At 38.5% G+C, this 26,573-nt stretch overlaps 1 protein-coding gene across 2 annotated transcripts in view; it reads left to right on the top strand.

Moving 5' to 3' along the window:
- LOC132391284 (centromere protein J-like) overlaps nucleotides 1-26,228 on the top strand; it is a 53,703-nt gene extending 27,475 nt beyond the window's left edge. For both annotated transcript variants that reach the window (XM_059964244.1, XM_059964243.1), the window contains exons 12-18: nucleotides 3,002-3,080; nucleotides 3,834-3,961; nucleotides 10,053-10,115; nucleotides 12,050-12,190; nucleotides 14,358-14,442; nucleotides 15,390-15,510; nucleotides 23,316-26,228. In XM_059964244.1, coding sequence (XP_059820227.1) covers nucleotides 3,002-3,080; nucleotides 3,834-3,961; nucleotides 10,053-10,115; nucleotides 12,050-12,190; nucleotides 14,358-14,442; nucleotides 15,390-15,510; nucleotides 23,316-23,511 — 813 coding nt within the window. In that variant the 3' untranslated portion in view covers nucleotides 23,512-26,228. The remainder of the gene's footprint in view (nucleotides 1-3,001; nucleotides 3,081-3,833; nucleotides 3,962-10,052; nucleotides 10,116-12,049; nucleotides 12,191-14,357; nucleotides 14,443-15,389; nucleotides 15,511-23,315) is intronic.
- Nucleotides 26,229-26,573: the final 345 nt, after the last annotated feature.

A 26,573-nucleotide genomic window follows, 5' to 3' on the forward strand; every position in this document is an offset into this window, starting at 1 on the left:
GTGACCTTACTCAATTTCTGATGAGCTTGTATCTGTATTATATGTTTATTCATATCAAGCTATGTTTGCCCATCACCCTTCGACCTGTATTGGTATCCAATTCCCTTTCAATTCAGATTTAACATCCTTTGTTTTCAGATTCCACCAAGAAGCTTATATGTAGTTTTATCGATCAACAAGATATTTGCTCCTCATTCTGGTCTTTGAGTATTCTTAATTCAAATCACTCTATCATTGATGGTTGTAACTTAAGTTGCTCTGGAAGTGCCTCACTAAGATTGCCTTCTTTTAAGATTCAAAGCTTTGTCAACGAGCCTTTTGTTTTCATCTTGTATGCCTTTTTAATTTTGTCAATCATGAAAAGCATTTACACTTAATTCTAATATCTAGTTTATCTTAATAGAAAATGAATGTTGATGTCAAAGATCCAGTATTATTTGTGGCTTGGCCATTCCATCAGTTAGCAGTTTGAGAACATTCAGGATATTTTCAGCATCTATGGAGAGAGTTAACATTTCAGTTTGACGACTTCTTATCTAAACTACAAAAAGATAGAAAGCCAGCACACTTTAAGCTGCAGAAGGGCAGGGAGAACAAAGAGAATGGTTATGATATAGTGAAAGTGTATACAGATATCCCTGCTTTTCGAAAGTTGGCTTTATGCCACTTCTCTTTTACGAAAGACCTACATTAGTACTGATTTTCGCTAACCAAAAGAAATCCGAAGAGGATTTTCGCGTTTACGAAAAAAGGCGAAAAGCGAAAATAGCGTTCTGCATTTGTTTTGCAGCAAGCTCCTTCCCTGGGAACCACACTCAGCATCAAGCCACCATAGCTTTGAACTGTGTCTGTGAGCATCTGCGCTTTATCTCGATTTGTTGTTTGTGCATCGGTTAGCAAGATGTGTCCTAAGGTATCAGAAAAGCCTAAGAGAGCTCATAAGGGTGTTAAGCTTAGTGTAAAACTGCACATAATTAAGAGTTTCGATCGTGGTGAGCACTTCCTGTTGTGTTACATTCACATCCAAGTGGTTGGAATACCCAAGTGATTTTTTTCCTGAGAACATATGTTAGTCCTTTTGTTGAAATTGATGTAATTACTGATTGCATCAATTTCATCAATACTGATGCAATTGCAAGAGGAAAGGATACGAATCGAAACCGAACGCAATAGCGAATGGCCCGAAAGTGAAAAGTTGTCCAGGAACTGAAGGTGAAGCACTTGTGTGAGATTTTCGCTATGATTGACAGTGCTGCAATGATTGCAGAAAAGTATGACTACATAGGCTGTGTATTTATTATATCATTCCTGCTTTTACTATATGTTAGTGTTATTTTAGGTTTTATGTGTTATTTGGTAGGTTATTTTTTGGTCTGGATGTGCTCAAATTTTTCCCATATAAATTAATATTGCTTTTCGCTTTATGCCATTTTGGCTTACAAACGGTCTCATAGGAATGCTCTACCTTCGGATAGTGGGGGAATCCTGTATTCAAATGGTAGTGGTGCAATTGAAGATAGAAATGTGAAGATGTGATGAAAAGGTATGGGGGTTGTGGGATGGTTGCAGAAGCAAAATGATGAAAGTAAGAGATGCATAAAACGCAGATGCTGAAAATGTGGGGAAAATAATTGCAGGAAACACCTAGCAATACAGTCAGCATCTGTGGACAGAGAAAAGCAGTTAATATTAAAAATTGATTACCTTTCATCAAAAATGGCAAGGTCAGACAACCTGAAAATCCTGGTTATCTGAAACTGTTGAATTCAGTATTGAATATACTGAGGGTTGTAACATGCCTACTTAGAAAATATGTTGCCATTCCTTAAGCTGCTGATATGAGGACGGCAGTGTAGAGCTGCATTAGTAGAATACTTGGTGCCCTCTTGTTTGGTGCAGCATTGTCTCACAATACGTGAAGACTGAACAGTCGGGTCAGCAGAAAAAGTAATTGGCTGCAATTTGCTAACATTGCGGACTTGTACGAATCCTGGACAAAGAAGTGGGCAGGAAATTCATTGTGCATGATACCTACCTTGTAAACTGCTTTTTCCAAAAGCTTCCTTCTGGGAAGCACTATAGGGCTATTAAAACAAAACCACTTCAGTCCATCTTAATGTTTCTTCCCAGGTAGTTAATCTGATCAACCATTATAGTTAGTTGCCCATCCCCCTCTACCTCAGACACTGCATCATATACACTATAAACCACATTTTATAATGTTGTTTACATTGGAAATACATGCTGTTATTTTTATATTCATGCACATTTTATTCCATATCTGTACTTTAACCTCTAACTTTTTTAATATAATTCTTTATTCTTTATAATTATTGAATGTTTTTTGTTGCATGTCATTCAAACACACCACAGCAAGTTCCTAATACGTACATGTAACAGTATATGGCAAATAAAGTTGATCTTTGGATGTTGATCCGTGCACTGGACTTCATGGAGCTTACAGTAGGAGTAACAAAAATTGAGGAGATGAGCGAATTAATATCATTTCACTGATACTACTTGTTACTGGAGATTCTACAGAAATCGATTGCCCCACTTCTTTCATTCATAAAATTACTCTTTAAAAGTAGTTCATAATGCTCAGACTATGAAACTGCAAGTTTGCTAAATCTGACATGACTAATCCCAGACTTAAACTGGTTCAATTAAAGCTACACATGGGGAGTACAACAGCTTTAGTCTTCAACAATATGACTGCAGTACTTAAACCCTGTGTTCTAGACTAGATGTGTTCAAACTGGCATCTACCATCAGTATGCAAGGGTAATAAGAATAGATCCAACCTTGTCAATAATGACCCTATCAGCATTCCTCTCATCAGTTACATACTGATGTAACAATACTAGAATAGCACAGAGAGATTAATGGTTAGTATATCTTAAATTTAGTTCTGATTCTGATATGCTGATTGAGCCACTTTTATAGTATTGATTGTTGTTCATTTAATTTTGGAGTAATAACATGCTGTTTATTATTACAGTCTTCCCCAAGAAATATTAAAGTAAGCCATGCTGTGAATCTCTCAGCTCCTGGAATGACCAGAAATGGCGCAAAGGAAAGTGAGTTTGGATGAATTGGTCATTTTTATCATGTGCTGTGTCATCAAGATGATCTGTAAAGCCACAACACAACATAGTTGAATTTTAAACTTTAATCTTAAAGAACAAATTCTGAATTCTATGTGCCAAAATGACAACGTTCACTGCTGTTGATATTCAGGCCACATGCTAGGCATTCACCCAGTCTAGTAACAACAGAATATTTTATTGATTTAAATGCTAAAGGTAATTGCTGTGTGTCATCCAAGTTGTACCAACTTTGGGGTGGAGGAATTCCCCCTTGTGTGTTATTTATTTTAAAATAAACTGATGTGAATTGAGTGGGATCTGGGATCAGCCATGATGGTATGGTGTAGCAGGCTTGATGGGCTGAAAGGCCTAATTCTGCTCTTGTGTCTTGTGGCGAAAAGCTAATGAAAGGAACTCTGCAATTTATTTCAAGACTACCTATGCCATAGTGCCCAGATTTTGAAAATTGATTAAAAGTCAAACTTTGATGATAGTTTGGAACTGTGCACAATGCTGTTTACTTTCAACTTTTGGAACTTTATTGTACTACAAAAGAATACAAAAGCCTGGTGGAGAAATGCAGGCAGATTTAATTGGTCTGGAATTCCAGTAAACACCTAAAATGTTTTCAAAGTGAATTGCCCTTCCCCAGATGCTGGAGAATCATTGAACTTGTAGGAATAGCAGTGTTATTGTTTTAATACTACAATAAAAATACAATGACCGTTTTGTTTATTGATGCAGGTTCACTGTCTTTAGTGAATAATGTTGAAAACACTAAAATGAATACTACTGCAGTGCCTGGAATGAATCTTTCAATGTCTTATGAAAATGTTCTAAATGAAGAGCAGGTCTCATCGCCAGCTAGTTCAGTAAGTCTGTAATGAAGAGTGTATTTAATAAATTATGTATAATGCTAAAATTTCAAAGCAACTAAACAGTAATTCTTAGATTGTGGAGCTTTGATACTTTTAATGTTACAAAATAACATTGTAATTTGATATTGTTCACCTGCACAATCACACAATTGACTTTTTCCAGTGAGTCACCAAACCACTAAGCTTTAAAAATTCCAAGGTAGGTAATTTGGCCTAAGTTGTCCATGGCTGAAGTAGCAGGAGGAGTATTGTAATGAGCCATGAGTATTCCAGCTTAGTGATTCAACCCAGTTTTCATCCTGCCTGTTGCTACCTATTTGCAAGCATCAGGGCTTGGGTCTGATTTTCCCCTCCCCCGTTTGATTCTGTCATTCAGGCAGCCAGCCTGTTATCCATATCACTTGCCTAAATGCCCAGCAGACAGACTATACAACAGCACCAAGCTTCACAGCATTAGCAAAATGTTACACCAACTAAGGAACTCAACTGTTCATTTAATGACTACATTAATTTACCCTATTACATAATTTCCCTTTATGCCACCCATTGACTTCCCAGACCTTCTCTGCTACCTACACTAATTTGCTTTATCCTTTTTTCTCAGTTCTGACGAAGAGCCTCTGGCCAGAAGCATTTATCTGTTTCGCTTTCTACAGATGATGCCTGACCAAAGTCTTTACAGCATTTTCTGTTCTATTTTCAGATTTCATTATATTTGCTGACAATATCTACCCTTATCTCATTTTCATGTAGCCAGTTCTTTGACTTTCACTTTCTGGGTTTCTCCAGCTCCTCTTGTAGGGGAGAAGGCTTCAACCTGCCCTCACCCCTTTGCCTTCCGGCCGAAACAATCCCCTCCTAACAGACTGCATTCAAATAGATCATCCTTTACAAATTATCCTGGTGGATTTTAGCTTTCCTTCAAATCCCCTTTCAGTATTCTGAAATACCATTCTCTTCACAGCTCTCCAGCCATCTCTAGTCATTCCCTTCCCATGCCACTTTCCCATTCAGCTGCAGGAGATGGAAAATTTAGTTTAGAGCTTTATTTCACTGAGATAATGATTAATATCTAACTCTGTAAACTAGTACACTGCTTGATTTGTTTCAGCTACATTGGTGCTCCGGTCACACTTACACTTACATGTAGGTATCACACTCTACTTCTACAGAGAAATCTACTTCTGCTGCATAGTATTCTCCAGGGAATTGGGTGCAAACTCAAGTCTTTCCCGCTGTTATACATTGCTCAGTTGGGAGCTTAGCTTGAATCCCAGTACTCCACTAACACACTGCTAGCTATAGTCCTCGGCTCAATGCGCAGAGGCTGCTGTGAAGGACTAGTGGAGAGGCTGCTCGTGGCTGTTTCCTGGTTCATTCAGTGAATGAAATCCATTACTGCTTAAATGCAACCTGTCCAAAAAACCTTTGAGCTGCACAAATCATTCAAGGCTTAAAAATAAACAAGTAAATAACACACAAAATGCTGGAGGAGCTCATCAAGTCAAGCGGCATCTATGGAGGGGAATCAACACTTGACATTTTGGGCCGAAGCCTTTCATCAGGACTGGAAAAGAAGGGGGAAGAAGCCAGGATAAGAAAGTAGGGGGAGGGGGATGAAATATGAAAGTGGGAGATGATAGGTGGAAGAGGTAAAGGGCTGAAACAGAGAATCTGATGGGAGAGGATAGTGGACCATGAAAAAAGGGAAGGAGGAGGGACACAAGAATGGGGAATGGGAAAAGAGAGAAGGGATGGGGAGAAATTACCAGAAGATAGAGATATTGTTCGTTATCAGGTTGAGGCAACTTGGATAGAATGAGGTGTTGCTTCTCCAAGCTGAGTGTGGTCTCATGGCAGTGGAGGAGGACGTGGACTGACAGATTGGAATAGGAACGCGAAGCCAAATTGAAATGGGTGGCCACCAGGAAATCCCACCTTTGCACTGTATGTAGCAAAGGTGCTCAATGAAGCAGTCCCCCAATCTATGTTGGGGCTCACAGATGAAGAAGAGACTGCACTGGATAAAATGGATGTGCTGACAAACTCCCAGGGGAAGTGTTGCCTTATTTGGAAGGACTGTTTGAGGCCTTAATTGGTGGTGAAGGAGGAGGTTAGGTGCGGGTGTATTACTTGTCATGCTTGCAAGAATAAGTGCCAGGAGGGAGTAATATAACATTTGTTGTAATTTGTGGAAAAATTGAAAACTTCAACCCATGTATACAAATGCTTAATATCAAAGTGCAAAGAATATTTATTTTCACAGTACGTATACTATATACAACCTTGAGATTTGTCTCCTTGCTGGCAGCCACAAGAAAAGAAACCCAATAGAAGGCATCTTTAAAAAAAAAAGACCGTCAAACACCCAGTTTGTAGGGAAAAAAAACTAAACCATGCAACCAACAAAAACGAGCAAATAACATTCAGAACTAAAGTTCACAAAGGTGAGTCCACAGTGAAGCCAGTTCATCACTGCAGCCGATTCAAAAGCCCATTAGTTGCAGGTCACAGCTTCAGTTCAGTGCAGAGATGAGTACTCCTCATATAGCAGTGAGCTGAGCCCCCACTTCTGGCCTCAACATCCACACCTTTCCATTCCTCGCTCTCTGACCTGGGCCCACCACCTCAATTCAGCCCGTACTTGACCTTTTCAATTCATCCTGGCACTTAAACTGGTCAGACCTTGGAGTCATTCCTTGCTCTCCAAACTGGGCCCTGCTGCTTCAATATGCTGTTAGGCCTGAGCCCCATTGCCTTGATTCAGCCTGTGCTCTACCTTTCCAATTCAGTTTAGTGCTTTAATCAATTAAACCTTGTGTTTCTCCTCGCTCTTGAACCCGGACCTGGGCCCTGCCACCTTGACTCCGCCTCACGTCAATTCCGACGCTTCGAATCGCCTTCAAGTCTGCTTGAGCAATAGCCGATGACTCATTCTCTGCTCTTAGGCCTGGGCACCACTGCCTCAATTTGGCTCATACACGCCACACTGCAATCGTCCTGCACCTTCAAGATTTCAGTTCATACCACAAAATGTCAGGTCATGCAGGTGGTTCAAAAGGTTAACTCTGAAACGGAAGTTGCAGGAGATAGTGATCACAATTCTGTCTCCCTTACCATAGTATTGGAGAGAGACAAGAACAGACAAGTTAGGGAAACATTTAATTGGAGTCAGGGGAACTATGAGGCTATCAGGCAGGAACTTGGAAGCATAAATTGGAAACAGATGTACCGAAGAAATCTGGCATATGTTCAAGGGATATTTGCGTGGGGTTTTGAGTAGGTACGTTCCAATGAGACGTGGAAAGGATGGTAGGGTACAAGATCCATGGTGCACAAAGGCTGTTGTACATCTAGTCAAGAAGAAAAGAAGAGCTTACGAAAGGTTCAAAAAACTAGGTAATGATATGAATGTAGAAGATTATAAGGCTATCAGGAAGGAGCTTAAGAATGAATTTAGGAGAGCCAGAAGGGGCCATGAGAAGATCTTGGCAGAAAGGAGTAAGGAAAATCCCAAGGCATTCTACAAGTATGTGAAGAGCAAGAGGATAAAATGTGAGAGAATAGGACCAATTAAGTGTGACAATGGAAGTATGTGTATGGAACTGGAGGAAATTTTGGAGGTGCTTAATGAATACTTTACTTCAGTATTCACTAGGGAAAAGGATCTGGGCGATTGTAGGGATGACTTGCAGTGGCCTGAAAAACTTGAGAATGTAGATATTAAGAAAGAGGATGTGTTGAGCTTTTGGAAAGCATCAAGTTGGATAAGTCACTGGGACCAGATGGGATATACCCCAGGGTACTGTGGGAAGCGAGGGAGGATCAATGAGGACGGGAGAAGTTTCGGAGGATTGGAGGGTTGCGGATGTTTTTCCCTTATTCAAGAAAGGGAGTAGAGATAGTCCAGGAAATTAAAGGCCAGTGAGCCTTACTTCAGTGGTTGGTAAGTTGATGGAGAAGATCCTGAGGGGCAGGATTTATGAACATTTGGAGAGGCAAAATACGATTAGGAATAGAGAATAGGTTGAGTGAACTCAGCCTTTTCTCCTTGGAGCGACAGAGGATGAGAGGTGACTTGATAGAGGTGTACAAGATAATGAAAGGAATTGATCGTGTGGATAGTCAGAGGCTTTTCCCCAGGGCCGAAATGGCTAACACAAGAGGGCACAGTTTTAAAGAGCTTGGAAGTAGGTACAGAGAAGATGTCAGGGGTAAGCTTTTTATGCAGAGTGGTGAGTGTGTGGAATGGGCTGCCATCAGCAGTGGAGGAGGTGGAAATGATAGGGTCTTTTAAGAGACTCCTGGATGGCTACATGGAGCTTAGAAAAATAGAGGGCTATGGGTAAAGCCTAGGTAGTTCTAAGGTGGGGACATGTTCGGCACAGCTTTGTTGGCTGTAGGGCTTGTATTGTCCTGTATGTTTTCTATGTTTCTATTGATTGCAATGATTGTATACAAGAAAAAGTGGAATTAATAAAGTAATTTAAATTTTGTTTGTTTTGTTTTGTGCTTCACCTAACCCATCTTAAACTGGAATCTTGATTTGTAAATTACCTAACGCTGGTTTAAACCATACCTTTTTACTAGACTTGCCAACCAGTGGTAATGGTTCCTCTCAACCCGTTCTATGAGATCTATTTTAATATTATGTAAACAAAATCAGCTGTGACTTACTAACTATGTAGGATTATGATTTGGGTTTGACCTCTTGGATTTACCAGAATGATAATTTACCTCAAAGTTTATATTACGTCGGACTTTTTCCACGTTCCTGAGCAGTTCACGGAACCCCACATGATGTACTAGGTTTTGTATAATTAGTTCTTTGTATTCCATCTCTATTTTTGCATTCAGACTGGGACATTTTATCTTTACTATCTCCTATCCAGTTTCAATATTTTAAGGAAAGAGTACTTTAGAATTCTAGATATTAGTTAATGAAGATATATATATAACTTAATTTTGGAAATATCTTGGGTGGTTTTAAAGTTGTTGAGCCTTTGGCCCATCTAGTCCATGCAAGCCTGTTCTTCTGCCTTGTCCCATTTGCCTTCACGTAGACCATCTTAGCTCTCATCCATGTACCTATCCACACTTCTCTTAAATGTTACAATTGACCTTGCATCTACCACTCTGTTTCACACTTGCACCACCCTCTGAATGAAGAGGTTCCACCTCAGATTCCTCTTAAAATATTTCACCTTTCACCCCAAACCTATGACATGTAGTTCGATTCTCACCCAACCTGAGGGGAAAAAGCCTGTGAGCATTCACTTTATCTAATCTCTCATAATTTTGTATCCTTCTAAGAATTTCCTTCATTCTCCTGTGCTCCAATGGGGAAAAAAAAGTACTAACCTATTCAGTCTTTTCCCATGCAACACATAAGATGCTGGAGGAACTCAGCAGGCCAGGCAGCATCTATGGAAGAGAGTGCAGTCGACGATTTGGGCTGAGACCCTTTAGCAGGACTGGTCGGAAGAAAAGAGTTTGTGCTCTTTTCCGTAGATGTTGCCTGGCCTGCCGAGTTCCTCTAGCATTTTGTGTGTGTGTTGCTTGGGTTTCCAGCATCTGCAGATTTTCTCTTGTTTGTGATTGGCAATCTTTCCCCACAACTTCTGTGAGCAATTTCTTGGTAGAAAGCTGAGAAGGGTAAACAATGATGAATGGAAAGTATGAGTTGTGTGGGAAGCAATAGAGTGAATTGGAATCTTGCAAGTCTTTCTCACAGCGTAGGATGTTTAACAGTACCCAGACTTGCACTTGTGCTATCTTTGTAATGGCAAGTTGTTATTAATTTTACTTCATTGTGTACAAATAACAGACTTTCTTAAAATTGTGCTAATATTCAATAAAGAAGTTTACGAAAAACAACCTAGTCTGCTTTCCTTCCCCTTGTCACTGACTTAAAAAATACATTTGGTCTTTCCATGTGCAAAACTGTTGGGACATCTTGTAGATTTGTGACCATTTTAAACATGCAGATATGTTGACTTGGCTAATTTGTACTTTGAGGAATCTGTAAGTAGACTTCGCTTGAGTAAATACATTATAATTTGATTGTTTATCTGAAATTTTAAAGTGTCTCGAGTTTAATGGGGCCAAGGATGAAATTCAAGAGGAGATTAAATACCCAGATGGAAAGGTGAGATTTCATTCTTTCCATTTATCAGTTTTTGTACTTCCTATTATCATCATTTTTCTCCCTTTCTAACAAGCCATGCATTGAATAAATGAAATATTTTAGAAGACCATCCATTCAATTCTGGGTTCAAAGTTTAATGCAGTCCAGATTGTAATTGGTCAGTATTAGAATTGATTTATTTTTGTAAAGCTGTCAAGCAGCCAGCATAATCAAAAGATTCCACCCAGCCAGAGCATTTTCTCTTGTCATCTCTCCCATTGCATAGAAGCTTGAAAGTTCGTACCACCAGGATCAATGACAACTTCTACCATGTTATTATAAGAGTATTGAATGGTTGTGTAGTACTATAAAATGGGACTGTTGAGCTTGCAATCTATGCTGTTATGATCTTACACCTTGTTGTCTACATGCACTATACTTCCTCTATAGTTGTTTGTTTTGCATTGTTATTGTTTACCTTGTACTACCTCAATGCATTGTGTAATGAATTAATCTGTATGAATAGTGTGCAGGACAAGCTTTTCAGTGTGCCTAAGTACATGTGACAATCAAAAACAATTCCAGTGTATCTCAATACGCAACAAATGCAGCTGTATTAGATCAGTTTTCTGGTGACCTCGATCTAACTAACCTAGTCACTATGGTGAGGCCACATCCACCACAGTTAATCATACAATGACTTCCCTCTGAACTTCTAGGATGCTTAAATAGGGAGAGATGTCCTGCAGGCCAGATGAACATTGCCTAACAGTCAAACTTGTATCTGTTCAGCTATTCTTGGGAATGTGCAATTGTAACAAAACCCAGAGGTGGTGGCATAGTGGAAGACATATGCGATAATCTATTGACAGTAGATCCCATGAAGTCTTTTGATGTCAGCCCCAACCATTGGCAAGGTGCTCACCAGAGACAAACTGAAGCACAGCAGTTAATTATCTAGAATTGGTGGGGGGGGAAGGGAATAAATAAAAATTTGGAAACAGTAATCACAAAACTTCAGGTGTCACAACATCCTCAGTTACTCTTATCAGCCACCCTATGTAGAATACTCTTAAGTGCCCCCTGAAATGGCTCAGCAAGTTATCTGTTTTACCATTACTGCTGCACTTTCAAAGAGCTAAATGGATCACCTGATGTTGACCTAGTTATTAAGTTTAGATACGGCAAAATCAGATCCCTAAGTATGATGACTGGTGTCCACATTACTGCCCAATAGAGGGTAGTGCAGTTGGCTGTCCAGTGTGATTGAGCACAACTAATTTCTTAACAAATTTGGCAGCTCAATACTGCCCACCCATGATGTGATCAGACCTGGGGAATCTGCACTCTGTCATTAAAATCAGACCAGAATATCCATCCTGGTTCAATAAAGAGTGCAAAAGGGCATGCCAGCCCTATCAGTCATATTTAAGATGAATTTTAAAAGTTTCAACGTGGGCTTGTGTGTACAAACAGCATGCACTACTAACGTCTGCATGCTAACCATTTCTACGTTTACTTAAGGTGGATCAACTACTTCCCACTTCTGACTGAATGTGGTTATGACTGTTTCATGCTGATTTTTAAAAGTAGTATTTGAATGCTGAGCAAGTCCATTGTGGATGAAGGGAATACATTTAGAACTGATGTTTTTTGTCTGTTTAATTGTCCATCACATAACATTAAACTTACTATCCTGCAAGATCCAGTAATTAAATCCTTTTTAATCATATTGATTTGACTGATAAATATGTATATAATGAAGGATGACAGACTTGTGTATAATCAAAGAAACTTGCATTTTTATCATGGTGGCATTGTTGAAGCTCCCAAGTTATCCTGGAGATTCAGAAAGCTAGAATATTTTAAGAATTTAAAAAAATCTATTGCTCTTTACAAATCCCATGTTATTTCCTATTCTTATTAAAATTGCTTTATTTGAATTAATTTTATAGGTTGAGCAAGTGCTGAGAAGTGGACATCATGTAATCATTTTCTGTAATGGTACAAGGAAAGAAGTTAGTGCTGATGGGAAGACCATTAAAGTAACCTTCTTCAATGGAGACATAAAGCAGATTATGTCAGACCAGACTGTAGTAAGCAATATCATTTTCAGAAATTATATAAAATCGAACATTTTGGAAAAAGTTTAAAGTTTGTAAGCAATTGTTTTCTGCTGGTAGCATTTTAAAAAGTTGTTGCAACGTGAATTTTAAATTACCCATGTTGTTAAAGTTCAGGAGCATTACGTTCTGGGTACAGGCCTTTTGGCCCAACAAGTTTATGCCAACTATTGTGCCCATCTAGCTAGTCCCAATTTCTAGTTTTTTGCCCATATCCCTCTAAGCCCCATCCAAGTGCTTCTATCCAAAAGATACTATTGTACCTGCCTCAACCATTTCTGGCAGCTCATTCTATAAACTTATCACTGTGTGTGTTTGGGGAGGGAGTTGCCCTCAGGATCCTTTTAACCCTTTCTCCTCACTCCTTAAATCTATAACCCCTATAGATTTAAGGGAGTCTTGGTGTTACCATCCATTATAGATGCCTCTCATAATTTTAAACATTTCTGTAAGTTTATTCCTTATTCTCCTATGTTCCAAGGAACAAAAGCCTACCCTAGCCAATCTCTCCCTTTAAATTGAGACCTCTAATGCTGGCAACATCCTCAAATATTTTCTGGACTTTCCTATAACAGGGAAATCAAAACAGTACACTGTACACCAGGTGCAGCCTCATCAACCACTTGTACAACTGCAACATAATGTCTCAAATTCCATACTGTATACATTGACTGATGAAGGCCAGCCTGCTAAGTGCCTTTTTCCACCATTGTTCATAGTGTTAAGTCAAAAAGGCATCAGTTCAGTCTTGTCTATATTGAAATCCATTTGCAACTGCTTGGCTCACTTCCTTAACTGATCAAGATCCCCTCAATCTACAGTAATTTTCATTATGAATACCATCTCGTAATTTTGAGTCATCCACAAGCTTACTCATGAAGCATTGTGCATTAGTGTCCAATTCAATATGATCTATATTTTTAAAAGATGGTATTCCAAATACCACAGCATAAATAAACATCGGGTACAAATGTAGACATTGATTTTAAATATAATATTTAAAGGTCCTGGTGTTTACATTCTAATAAGACCAAATCTTTATCTGTTTATAAAGGATGAATATATTCAAAAACAAGACATTAATTTTAAACAAATTGTTCCAACTGTTCCTTTTTCCAAGATTTACAATTTGGTGTTGCCCTTAAGTTTCTTAATTTTTTTCTAATGTTGATTAAATTGACTATGGTACAATGTCTCAACTGCAAGATTTATAAATTTTAACCCTGAGGAAACAGTGGTCATAATACGATAGAATTTGCCCTACAATTTGAGGGAGAAGCTAAAGAAAGGTATATCAGTATTATAGTGGAATAAAGGGAATTACAGAGGCATGAGAGAGGAGCCAGCCAAAGTTGATTGGAAGGGGACACTAGCAGGGATGATGGAAGAGAGGCAAAGGTTGGAGTTTCTGAGAGCAATTCAGAAGGCACGGGATAGATACTTCACAAAGAAACAGTATTCTAAATACAGCATGATGCAACCGTGGCTGACAAAGGAAGTCAAAGCCAACATAAAAGCCCAAGAAAGGGCATATAATAGCAAAAATTCATGGGAAGTTAGAGGATTGGGAAACTTTTCAAAAACCAACAGAAGACAACTGAAAGAACTATGGCAGGGGAGGAATTATTAAAGGTAAGCTAGCCAATAATGTCACAAGTAATGCCAAAATATTTTTCAGATATATAGAGTAAAAGAGAAGTGAGAGTAGATGGTTTACTCTTGGAAAATGACAGTGGAGAGATAGTAACAAGAGATAAGGAATTGATGGATGAACTGAATAAGTATTTTGCATCATTCTTCACTGTGGAAGACTACTTGTAGCATGTCAGAAGTTTAAGAGTGTCAATGGCAGAAGTGAGTGCAATTGTTATTACTAGGGCGATGGTGCTTGGGGAAACTGAAAGGTGTCAAGGTAGAGAAGCCACTTGGACTTAATAGAGTACATCACAGGGTTTTAGAAGAGGTAGTTGAAGAGATTGTGGAGGCATTAGTAATGATTTTCAAAAATCAATAGATTCTGGCATAGTTCTGAAGGACTGGAAAATTGCAAATTTTACTCCACTCTTCAAGAAGGGAGAGAAACTGAATATTTTTCAGCTTTTCCATAACCTATTAATATTAATAAATATTTTTAAAACAGATATACTATTATGCAGATGCCCAGACAACACACACAACTTACCCTGATGGCCTTGAGGTTTTGCAGTTCCCAAATAATCAACTAGGTGAGTGACACTGACTGCTTAGAATTTAAGCAAGATGTACTTTAATGCAGGGGTGCCAATGTTTTTTATGCCATGGACCAATACCATTAAGCAAGTAGTCTGTGGACAGCAGGTTGGGAACCACTGCTCTAATGGAAGCAGAGTCTGAAGCAAACCAGTACAAAGCTGGAAATAGGTGGTCAATGATGGCATGGATGTTCAAACAAAAGCTTAGCTGTAAAGACCACAGATTTCCAAGAACAAAATATTTTTACTTTCACATTTAATATGCCATCCACTAGATAAAACATGCCCTTCAACTTTGTTTTATAATTAAAAATTATTTTCATAGTATTGAAATTGTTTGTAATGTTGAGTTGTCCAGGAAGCACCTTGCAATGCTCCTGTTGAAGTCAATACAAGCACCAATATAAACATAATTTGGGGAAAAAAGATTAAAGAGTATGATTCATTCTTTACTACATCATATCATTTTTTTCCTGAGGGGTAATGTACTCTGCAGTGCTTATTTCTTTAGCAAACATCAGAAGAAACTATATTCTCCCTGCTTATCTTGGGAAATAATTGAATTTTGCAGTTACTACTGAAATTAGTACCCCTGTCCCAACTATTTTGGTGCTCTAACCATTTGACACATATTTGTATGATTTACAATTTGTATTTCATGTACACTATTTTGTCTAGTTGAGGAATTTTAGCTTCCACTTATAGCAATTTCAGTCCGTTGAAAAATGGGTGGCGAATGAAGAATTGAAAGCAAGATATTGAGTACTGTTTAGATAGATATAGTACAGGTTGAGTACTATAATGAAATGTGAAAGACCAGAGTTCCTGGGGATTAGAAAATCAACAGTGAAATATATATTGAAAATTATTGTAGTCAAATTATTTCAATGAATTGAAATTCTAAAGCATTTTATTGATAGATATTGACATGTGTATTTTAGAGAAACATTATCCAGATGGCAGAAAAGAAATCACTTTTCCAGACCAGACCATTAAATACTTGTTTGCAGATGGTTATGAGGAGAACGTGTTTCCTGATGGAACAATAATACGCATGCAGCTGTAAGTAAACTACCTTAAGTAATCTGCATCAATTTCAACTATTCATCTAAATATCAATTTAGGATTTTTTTTTTGCATTGTAATCTATCTAACAGCACTTCCTGGATTACCAGTAATGAACTTTCATTAAAAAAACTTTCTTCCTAGCTTTTGATTGTTCTTTCACAATTTAACAGGTTATTACCAAGGATGCATGCACTAACAACGTTAACAGGTGTAAACCCAGATAAATATCACCACCTTTTCTAAACAGTATTGAAAATTTTAATATTCAGCTGAATGTCAGCAACTCCCAGGATGGATAAGTAAACTGGTACGAATTTTAAAATGTGAAATCACCTGATTTCCGCTGAGCAGAAGGCTAATAATTCCTTGTGAATACAAGCAGTTTATTCTCTCCCCCGCCTTCCCCCAAAGGATAAGAAATCTTCAATGAGTTCTACAAATTTGGCAATTTACTGAATGTCTAATTCTATTCTGACTTTGATTAACAGTTGTACACTCAACCTATAAATGAAGTATCTGGCTTCAAGCTGTACTTGAAGACACAAAGACTAAAATATAATAGAACTGTTAATCTGGCACATTTGGGATATTGGTGGTGCTGGATTAGCAGATTTTCTGAACTATTTGTTGTTATTTTCCCCTGAATGCACTCTTCACTTTGTTGTAACAAATTTCCAACATAGTCTGATTAGCAATAGTCAGCATGGCTTTGTGAGGGGCAGGCTGTTCCTCAGGAGCCTGATTGGATTCTTTTGAGGAAGTCACAAACCAAATTGCAGGTAGAGCAATGGATATGTTATGTATTTATTTTAGTAAGGCATTTCATAAGGTTCATTATGGTAGGCTCATTCAGAAGGCATGGGATTCGGGGGGAGGTCAGGTGTGAAGGCAGAATACGGGGTTAGCATACAGGGATTTGGGGGTCCATGCCCAGATCTCTCTAAGTTGCTGTGCAAATCCTATAGAAGGGTCTTGTCCCAAAATGTCAACTGTTTATTCAGTTCCATAGATGCTGCTTGGCCTGCCACATTCCTCCAACAGTTTGTGTAATGTGCACAAGCTGATAAGGTTGTTAATAAGTCATATGGTGTGTTCACTTTCATTAGTTGGGAGATTGAGTTCAAGATCTGCAAGGTTGTGTAGCTCTATTTAACTTTGTTTAGGCTACTCTTAAGTATTGTGAGTTCTCATCCACTCATCATATGAAGCCTTTAGAAAGGATGTAGTGGAGATTTGACAGGATGCTGTCTATGTTAGAAAGTATGTTGTGAGGAAAGGTTGAGCGAGCTAGGACTTTTCTCTTTAGAGTGAAGGGGGATAGATGTGACTTGATGGATGTGTACAAGATGATAAGAGGCATTGATTGTGGATAGGCAGCTACTTTTTCCCAGAGTGGAAATGGCTAATACTAGGAACATAATTTTAAGGTGTTTGACATCTTTCTCTTCCACACCCTCATACTTTCCTCCAGAGGTAGATTTTTTTTTAAAAATTAGTTTTTGTATACATTTTCTACATAACTACAGATAAACCCCTCCCAGATCAAAATGGACATTGATACAGTGCAAAAATAAGCATACAATAACAATCTGATACAAAGAAAGATAATTGAAAAAGCACCCAAATTGAAGACAAGTAAAATTAGTGTCCTCCCCAAGCCCCACAACACAAAACAAAAAAAGGAAACTCCAGACCACCCACAACACAATATAGAGAATATAAATCAGGACAATCAAACCCCCAAAACTGTAAATACACTTAGCAACAGAAGATATTAATGCCTACTACCAAAAGAAAAAAGAGCTGAAAGCAAGGGACCGAAAAGAAAACCTTAGTTAGGAGGAAGGTTATGAAAGTACTCAATAAAAGGTCCCCAGACCTTATGGAACTTTAAGTCCGAATTAAGAATTGGATAATGAATTTTTTCAAGGTCCAAGCAGGCCATAATATCATTAAGCCATTGAGCATGCGTGGGCGGGGCAACATCACTCCATCTAAGAAGGATTAAACGTCTAGCCAGGAGAGAGGCAAATGTTAAAATTCGACACTTAGACGAACTCAGACGTAAATCTGCCTCACCCCAGAAACCGAACAGAGCAATTAAAGGGTTTGGTTCTAGGTGGTGATTCAGAATATACGATAACGTTATAAAGACATCTTTCCAAAAATTTTCCAAGCTAGGACCAAACCAGTGCATATGAATGAGAGAGGCCTCGCCCCTTTTGCATTTATCACAAAGCAGACTGATGTTGGGGTAAAATCGAGATAATTTAGATTTAGACATATGGGCTCTATGAACAATCTTAAATTGTAAGAGGCAATGGCGAGCACAAAGAGAGGTTGTATTAACCGATTTGAGAATCGAGTCCCAAGTCTCATCAGATAAGGAGGTATTTAAATCCTGCTCCCATGCCATTTTAATTTTATCCACAGGGGCACGTCATAAGGCTGCTAATTTATCTTGAATACTTGATATTAAACCTTTACCTAGTGGATTAATGGAAAGAAAAAAGTCCATAACATTTTTCTCAGGCATTTCAGGGATTTCAGGGAAGTTAGGAATTAAAGGAACAATAAAGTGTCTAATTTGGAGATATCTAAAAAAATGAGCATTGGGCAGATTGAACTTAGCAGAGAGCTGTTGGAAAGAAGCAAAGCGATTATCAATAAAAAGATCTTCAAAATGTCTAATGCCCTTCCTATACCAATCATGGAATGCTGAGTCATACGTAGTGGGTAGAAAAAGGTGATTATGTACGACAGGGCTGGAAACGGAAAAACCATGGAAACCATAAAATTTCCTAAACTGAGCCCAAATACGCAAAGTGTGTCTAACAAGAGGATTAACTATTAATCTGGACAAACTACGAGGGAGTACATAGCCAAGAAGTGCAGAGATAGTTCTTTAGTGGAGCTCAACTCCATTGCCACCCAATTAGGGCACTCGGGTTGGCCATGGAAAAAGGACCAAAAGGTAGCACAAAGTATATTGGCTGCCCAGTAATATAAACAAAAGTTAGGTAAAGCCATGCCACCCTCTTTTTTAGGTTTTTGGAGATAGACTTTATTAATTCTAGAGCACTTATTCTTCCACAGATATGACAAAATAATAAGAGTCTAAGGAATCAAAAAAAGATTTAGGAATAAAAATTGGGATTGATTGAAATAAGTATAAAAGTTTAGGGAGAACATACATTTTAACAACATTAATACGACCTACCAAAGGCATAGATAGAGGTGACCATTGTACCAGACAGTATATGCAAGATTGGCAAAATTTTCACGAAAGAGATCTTTAAACTTCCTTGTGACTGTAATCCAAAGATAGGTAAATTGATTATGGACTACTTTAAAAGGGAGATCACGAAATGTTAATTCTTGTGCTTCTTTATTAATTGGGAAAAGTTCGCTCTTATGTAAATTAAGTTTATAGCTAGAGAACTGGTTAAACTGGTCAAGAAGTGAAAACATTGGAGGTAAGGATGTAGATGGATTTGAAAGAAAAAGTAATAAGTCATCAGCATAAAGAGAAACTTTATGCTCAACACCCCCTCTCCAAATCCCGGTCAATTCAGGACAGTTTCGAAATGCTATCGCCAAAGGTTCTATAGCCAAATCAAAGAGAAAGGGACTTAAAGGGCATCCCTGATGGGTGCCACGTTTGAGGTTAAATAACTGGGATTTCTGAAAATTAGTTAAAACAGAGGCAGTAGGACACAAATACAGCAATTTGATCCAAGAGATAAAACTTTGACTGGTCAAATTTTTCTAAAACTGCAAAAAGGTAGTTACACTCTATACGATCAAATGCTTTCTGCGCATCGAGGGAAATAACACATTCAGGAATCCCAGTTGGAGGTGAATATAAAATATTGAATAGATGCCGAATGTTTAAAAAAAGGGAGACGGTTTTTAATAAAACCAGTTTGGTCATCAGAGATAAGAGGGAATAACAGTTTCTAATCTATAAGCCAAAACTTTAGCCAAGATTTTAACATCAACATTAAGTAGAGAGATCGGCCTATACGAGGAACACTGTTGGGTCTTTACCCTTTTTTAATAAAAGAATAATAGATGCCTCATTAAAAGAGGGTAGCAATTTGCCACAATTAAACGAGTCAGATAATACTGAGAATAACTGAGGAGAAAGAAGTGAGGAGAATGATTTATAAAATTCTACGGGGAACCCATCAGGTCCAGGAGATTTCCCTGAGGACAATGCAGAAATTGCAGAAGATATTTCTTCTGATGATGCGCATTAAGTTTGGCTTTAAAATCAGATGAAAGCGAAGGAATATTCAGATTATTTAAAAATTGATCAACAGAGATATTGTCATTCAAAGATTCAGAGGAATAAAGTCGAGAATAGAAATTTTTGAATGTGTCATTAATTCCTAAATGGTCTGATGTAAAGTCTCCGTTCTCCTTCCGGATCTTTGTAATATGTTGTTTGGCTTTGGAATGCCACAGCTGATTGGCTAGAAATTTACCAGATTTGTCACCATGAATGTAAAAGTGACGCTTACTTTCGAGAAGTTGGCGTTCGACAGGTTGAGTAGACAAAAGATTGAATTTAGCTTGAAGTTCTACACGCTTCTTGTATAGTTCAGGATTCTTAGTTTGATGAAATTGTTTAATCTGGTTAATGAGGTCTAATCGATCTGCACAGGACTTTCTATTAAGATTTGCTGTATAGGAGATTATTTGACCCCTCAGAAATGCTTTTATGGCATCCCAGACAATCTGGGATGACACTTCAGGTGATGTATTCATGTTAAAATAAAAGGTTAACTGATTCTTAATAAATATTAGAAAATCATCATCCGATAATAAAGTTGAATCAAACCACCAGAGTTTATTCCTCTGAGGGAGACCAGGAAAGTTTAAAGACAAAGTAATTGGGGCATGGTCAGAAATCAGTATACTCTGATAATCACAAGAATAGACAAATGGAATGAGTTGATTACCGAGTAAGAAGTAGTCAATTCTAGTAAAGGTATGTTGAACATGTGAAAAAAAAGAATAATCCCTCTCAGTAGGATGAAGAAAATGCCATATATCAGAGATACCATAATTAGAGAGAAACGATTGGATAGCTAAGGCAGATTTAGTAGGCGGTCTAGTTACAGAGGACGATTGATCCAAATCAGGATCTAACCAACAATTTAAGACACCACCCAGTATAAGAGAGTATGAGTTTAAGTCTGGTAGTGAGGAAAAAAAACGTTCAAAAAAATTAACATAATCAAAATTGGGGGCATACAGGTTTGCTAGTACAACTTTAGTATTATATAGTTTACCAGAAACAATAATAAAACAGCCATTTGTATCAGATATCTTATTATGGAGTTCAAAAGGAATATTTGAGTTAATAAGGATGGAGACCCCCCCCCCCCCCCCCCACTAGCTTTAGTGGCAAAGGATGAATGAAAATGCTGACCCGCCCACTTTGACAAAAGCCGGGAGTTATCAGAACAACGAATATGAGTTTCTTGAAGGAAAGCAATGTCAGCTTTGAGTTGTTTAATATGTGAGAATACCTTCCTTCTTTTAACAGGATGATTCAATCCCTTTACATCCCAGCTCACAAATTTAAGTGTACTAGCCATTATCAATTGTTAATGCATAAAAGGCAGCAGGCATACAAAAAGTCAAGCAATACAATATCAGTCTGGGAGCAGAAATGTAAACATAGATTCGTAGAATCAAAACATAAACATGTCCTGAGTAACAAAGAAAAGCAATAGAAACAGTGAGTGATGTTAAAACTGGAAAACCCACCCCACCCTCGCAACCCACAACTAGTCAGCTACCAAAAAAAGCAGCTAGCTCTACCAAAAAAATTAACCCAAATATGACTTCCAGATCTGTGTCATTAACAACAGTTCCGTATAAATAATATAGCAAATGGTAGCTAGTTTATGCACTGGAAAACATAATTACAGATAGGAACAACTTCTGCAGAAGTATAAAACTTAATACAAAGAGAATCAAAGGAAAACCAAAACTAACCTACCCGCTAAAAATTATAGAAGATTAAAAGGAGAGAGGGGAGAAAAGGGGGAAATTCTAGGTTCGAGGAGAGTACTTATCAACCATTTACAGAAAAAAAAGGGCAGCAAAACTTAAACTGTAAATCAACCAACAGGGAGGCCTTCAATAAAAAAACACCAAACCTCCAAAGCAAGTTAGAGTCAATTGTAGAACTCTATAGATAAAGTTATACAAGAATAAAATAGAATACATAAGTACAATCTAAACGTCCGCAGGGAAGCATTAAGCACAGAATATCTATATAGAAAAAATGCACCAAGTCCAGAGAGAGATTGTCTACAGCCCTTAGAGTTTCAATATAGTGTCTGAGTTATTCAAGTAAAGTCTGAGTCCGGAAAAAAATACTCTTACTGCGAGAGGTACTTATCCACCATTTTAGAAGGTCCGACCGGGTTCCGAAGAAGACTGGATAGCCGGAAGACTTCCAACAAATGTCTCAGCCTCCTTCACTGACTTAAACCACTTATATTCTCCATTAGCAAGTGTAATTCGGAGGTCGGCAGGATTGCGAAGTGAGGGTCTAAGTCCATGATCGAAAAGCACTTTCATCACACCTTTAAACTCAGCACCCATCTTCAAAACCTGGGGGGCATAATCATCCACAAAACGAATGATTGAATTTCGAAAAGCAAAAGTACCTCTGCGGCGCGCCTCCATAATCAAACGGTTTTTCACCTGGTATTGATGAAAGCACAAAATTACTGGTTCGTGGGCGTGAGCCCAAAGTTGCAGGGGGAACGTAGACCCTGCGTCCCCTTTCAAGCTCAGGTGGAGTCGGAAAAAATTCTTTCCCAAAAATCTCACAAAGAAAATCAGAAAAAAACTTTACAAGGGAACCCTGTTTGGTAGCCTCTGGCAAACCAAGAATTCGTAAATTGCAACGTCTGCTCCGGTTTTCAAGATCCACCATTTTGGAAAAAAGTTTACTATATTTCTCCTCTGGGCTGGAACAGAGAGTCTCGAGGTATTCGACGCGGCGTTTTAAATCATCAGAGGTCGAGCCGATGCGAGATAAATGTACGGCATGTTCATCCACTCTAGCGCTGATCCCATCCAATTTGGCATCCAGCTGGTTGAAAGAAGTTCTAAATTCCATTAAAATATCTTCTTGGTGTTGTTCCAGAGCAGCGATAATCTCAGTTGGCGGAGCCGTAACTTCCTTTTTCCTGGATTTAGAGCTTCTGATAGACATTATAAGATAGATGTGTTCGCAGGCAACCAAAAGAGACCTAATAAAATTCCTAACTAAGGTTTAAGAATGTAGACATATAGTGCAAAGATAGGGAAAATAATGGAGCAAAAGTTCAAAGCAGCTAAGCAATCGCCATCTTACCGGAAGTCCCTGTAGATATTTTTTAATATAGTGGTAGGTGTGTGGAATGTGCTGCAAGGGGTGATGGTGGGACATTTAAGAGACTTGGATAGGCACATGGATGGAAAAAAATGGAGGGTGGAACTGAAGGATTAGATTGATCTTAGTGTGGATCAGAAAGTCAACAACTTCCGTACTTGCTCTTCTGCTTAGTGTTTCATAGTATTCCAATGATCAAAGTGCTGTCTTTCGAGTGAGCTGTAATAGCTCAAAAAACATAATTTTCCTCTATCCTAGTGCTTATCAATTCCAAGCCAAATTTTGGTCATTTGGAAATTGTTTGCCATATTTTCGTGCATGCTATGGTGAGTGTCTGTTTGAAAGTTAAGCATATAAATAAATGTTATTTTAAAAGATTTTCCCTCTTATGCAGTGATGGTACCAAGATAATTGAATTTAATAATGGACAAAGGGAAATACACACACCAAGCTACAAAAGACGTGAGTATCCTGATGGAACTGTTAAAACAGTACATCTAAATGGACAGCAAGAAACAAAGTACAGCTCTGGAAGAGTAAGAATAAAAGATAAGGAAGGCAATGTAATCATGGACAGTAAACCCCACTGATTAACTATCATTATAAATGTACTCAACACTTAAAATTACTATCAGTTATTGTAAAGAATTTGACTGCTAGTATTTTCTTGTAAATTCTTCTATGAAAATGTCAACCATGAACTTGGTGTTTAAATGTTTATAAAATGGATTTGTTGAATTATTTATGTTTCTTAATCAAGGTAAAACATTAAATGATAAAATGAACCAAATATCTGGAGTCTGCAGTAATCTTGGTTTGAAGAGCATTCAGTGTCTACTAAGACATAATTTTACACTAACAACTTTTAAAAAGCTATGGTCTTTTGATTTTAATACCAGAACAAAAAATGTGCATTAAAAGTGCACAGCATTTATTATTTCTAACAGTTTTGTATTGGCACATTTTCCAGTTGTTGCATCCTGCTTAGTGTTATAGTATATGTGTGTGATAGGCTGTCTGATACGTGAAGTATGGTCTGATAGTTGTCATCTAATTCAACAATCTAGCTGATGTGGTAAACTGGATCAGCAAATTAATGGCTGACACCAAGATTGAGAGCAAGGAAGGCTGTCAAAGCTTGCAGTGGGGTGTGGCAAGGGAATTTAATGCAGACAATTGAGGAAGTTTTACACTTTGGAAGGACTAACCAGGGTAGAACTTGTACAGTAGGGCTTTGAGTGTGGAACAGAGGGATCTAGGAACACAGATCCATAATTCCCTGAAAGTGGCATCACAATTAGATAGGGCTGTAAAGTGAATTTTGGACACACTGGCCTTCATAAATCAAAGTATTGTTTACAGGAGTTGTGATATTTTGTTGAAGTTGAATAAGAAATTGGTGAGGCCTGATTTGGAGTTTTGTATGCAGTTCTAGTCACCTATCTACAGGAAAGATGTAAGATTGAAAGAGAACAGAGAAAATTTACAAGGATGGTGCCAGGACTTGAGGACCTGAGTTATAGGGAACGGTCAGATAGGTTAGGACGGTATTCTTGAGAGTGCAAGAGATTGAGAGGTATAGATAGGGTAAATAGAAGCAGAAGAGGAAAAAGCCTCCCTGTATTTACCCTGAGGTCAGGTGAGACTAGAATTAGAGATCACTGACTTAGGGTGAAATGTTTTAAGAGGAAACATTTGAGGAAACCACTCAGGGTGGTAAGAGGGTGGAAAGAGTTGTTAGAGGAAGTAGTATTGTGGGTTTGATTTTGACATTTAAGAGATGTTTTGATAAATACATGGAGGGGAGGGGTACGGAAGGCTATGGTGCAGGTTGATGGGGCTATGCAGAATGACAATTCGGACTAGATGGGCCAGAGGAACTGTTTGTGCTGCAAGTACTCTGACTGAGGCCATGTATAGCTTGTTCTTCCTCTCTAGAAAAAACAAGCTGTGCATAGTTGTGAATTAAGTCATGTTGTAGCTTTGATGCATTGTTATTTAACTGGGATTATCACAAGGATTAACATTCAACAATAATCAGGCACGGAGAGAACCTGAATTTTACCGAATCGGCTCAATTCATAAGCATATGGAATGACACAATTAAGTACCTGTGTGCAGAGCCACTAGGTTTCCCTGACCCTCCACGAACATTCAGAGAAAAGGTAATACAGTCACCCCTCCTTATCTGCGGAGGATTGGTTCCGGGACCCCCCCGCGGATACCAAAAAATGCGGATGCTCAAGTCCCTTATTTAGCCTGAGCAGTGGGGTGGACGTTAGGAGCAGGAGCAGCTCTGAATCCGCAGTGTTTCTGTTCATGAAAATAATCACGATCACGATTGAAAATAAAGTGGAAGTAATAAAGCGATCGGAAAGAGGTGAAACGCCATTGGTCATTGGAAAAGCGTTAGGCTACAATTTTAATGGAGCATGTGAAAGGCCCTGCCCTGATGAAAGCTACAATTATTACTAAGCAACAGTGGTTTAGTTATTGAAATACGTATGTTTCTTAAGTGTTTTATGCACAGAAAATAAAATGTATACTATATACTAAGACAAACGTTTGACTGATGCTAAATAATACCGGATGTACCTGTTTTGACTTCAAATCCAACTTAAGACGGACTCAGGAACGGAACTCGTTCATAAGCTGGGGACTGCCTGAAATTTTAAGTCATTTCTAGATTACTTAGTACCTAATACTATGTAAATAATTGTTATACTGTATTGTTTAGGGAATAATGACAAGGAAAAAAGTCTCTACATGCTCAAATAATGAGTGCTGGAGAGCGAACTTCTGGGTTTTCCCAATCCGCAGTCGGTTGAATCCGTGGATAAGGAGGGCCAACTGTACCTAAGAAAGGGAGTCTACACTGGCCAGGTGTATTTGATGCTGATATAATCTCCACATTTCTGACATGGGGTCTTCTACTTCTGCAATAGCTGGTCTGCAAAATCCTCCTTTCCCATTCTTTTCCTTATTAAATCAATCTATTTCATAAGGTTACTTGACTGATCCATGTCAGCTTCTCATTGGAAGTGGCTCAAGGCTTTACGGATCTTTCCTCTATCCTTGTGCCCAAGGTAACTTTTGTTCTGTCCAAGTCCAACCAAACCCTGGCCTTATGACCATATCACAGTAAACACAAAGTACACTGCAGATGCTGTGGTCAAATCAAGACGTACAAGAAAGCTGGATGAACTCAACAGGTCGGGCAGTATCTGTTGAAAGAAGCAGTCAACGTTTTGGGTCGAGACCCTTTGTCAGGACTAAAGGAGGAGGGGGCAGGGGCCCTATGAAGAAGGTGGGGGGGGAGGGTGGAAAACCAATCAAGAAAGATCAAGGGGTGGGGGAGGGGAAGCAGGGAGGGGATGGGCAGGAGAGGTGAAGAAGGAATCTAAGGGGAAAGCACTATGGGTAGTATTAGAAGGTAGAGTCACGAGAGGTGATTGGCAGCTAGAAGAGGAGACAGAGTGAAGGTGGGATGAGGGAAGGGGGAGCAAGGGAATTACCAGAAGTTTGAGAATTCGATGTTCATACCAAGGGGCTGGAGACTACCCAGATGGTATATGAAATGTTGTTCCTCCAACCGAAGTTTAGCCTCATCATGGCAGTAGAGGAGGCCATGTATGGCCATATCCAAATGGAA

The sequence above is a fragment of the Hypanus sabinus genome, chromosome 3 (assembly GCF_030144855.1).
Source record: "Hypanus sabinus isolate sHypSab1 chromosome 3, sHypSab1.hap1, whole genome shotgun sequence".
NCBI lineage: Eukaryota > Metazoa > Chordata > Chondrichthyes > Myliobatiformes > Dasyatidae > Hypanus > Hypanus sabinus.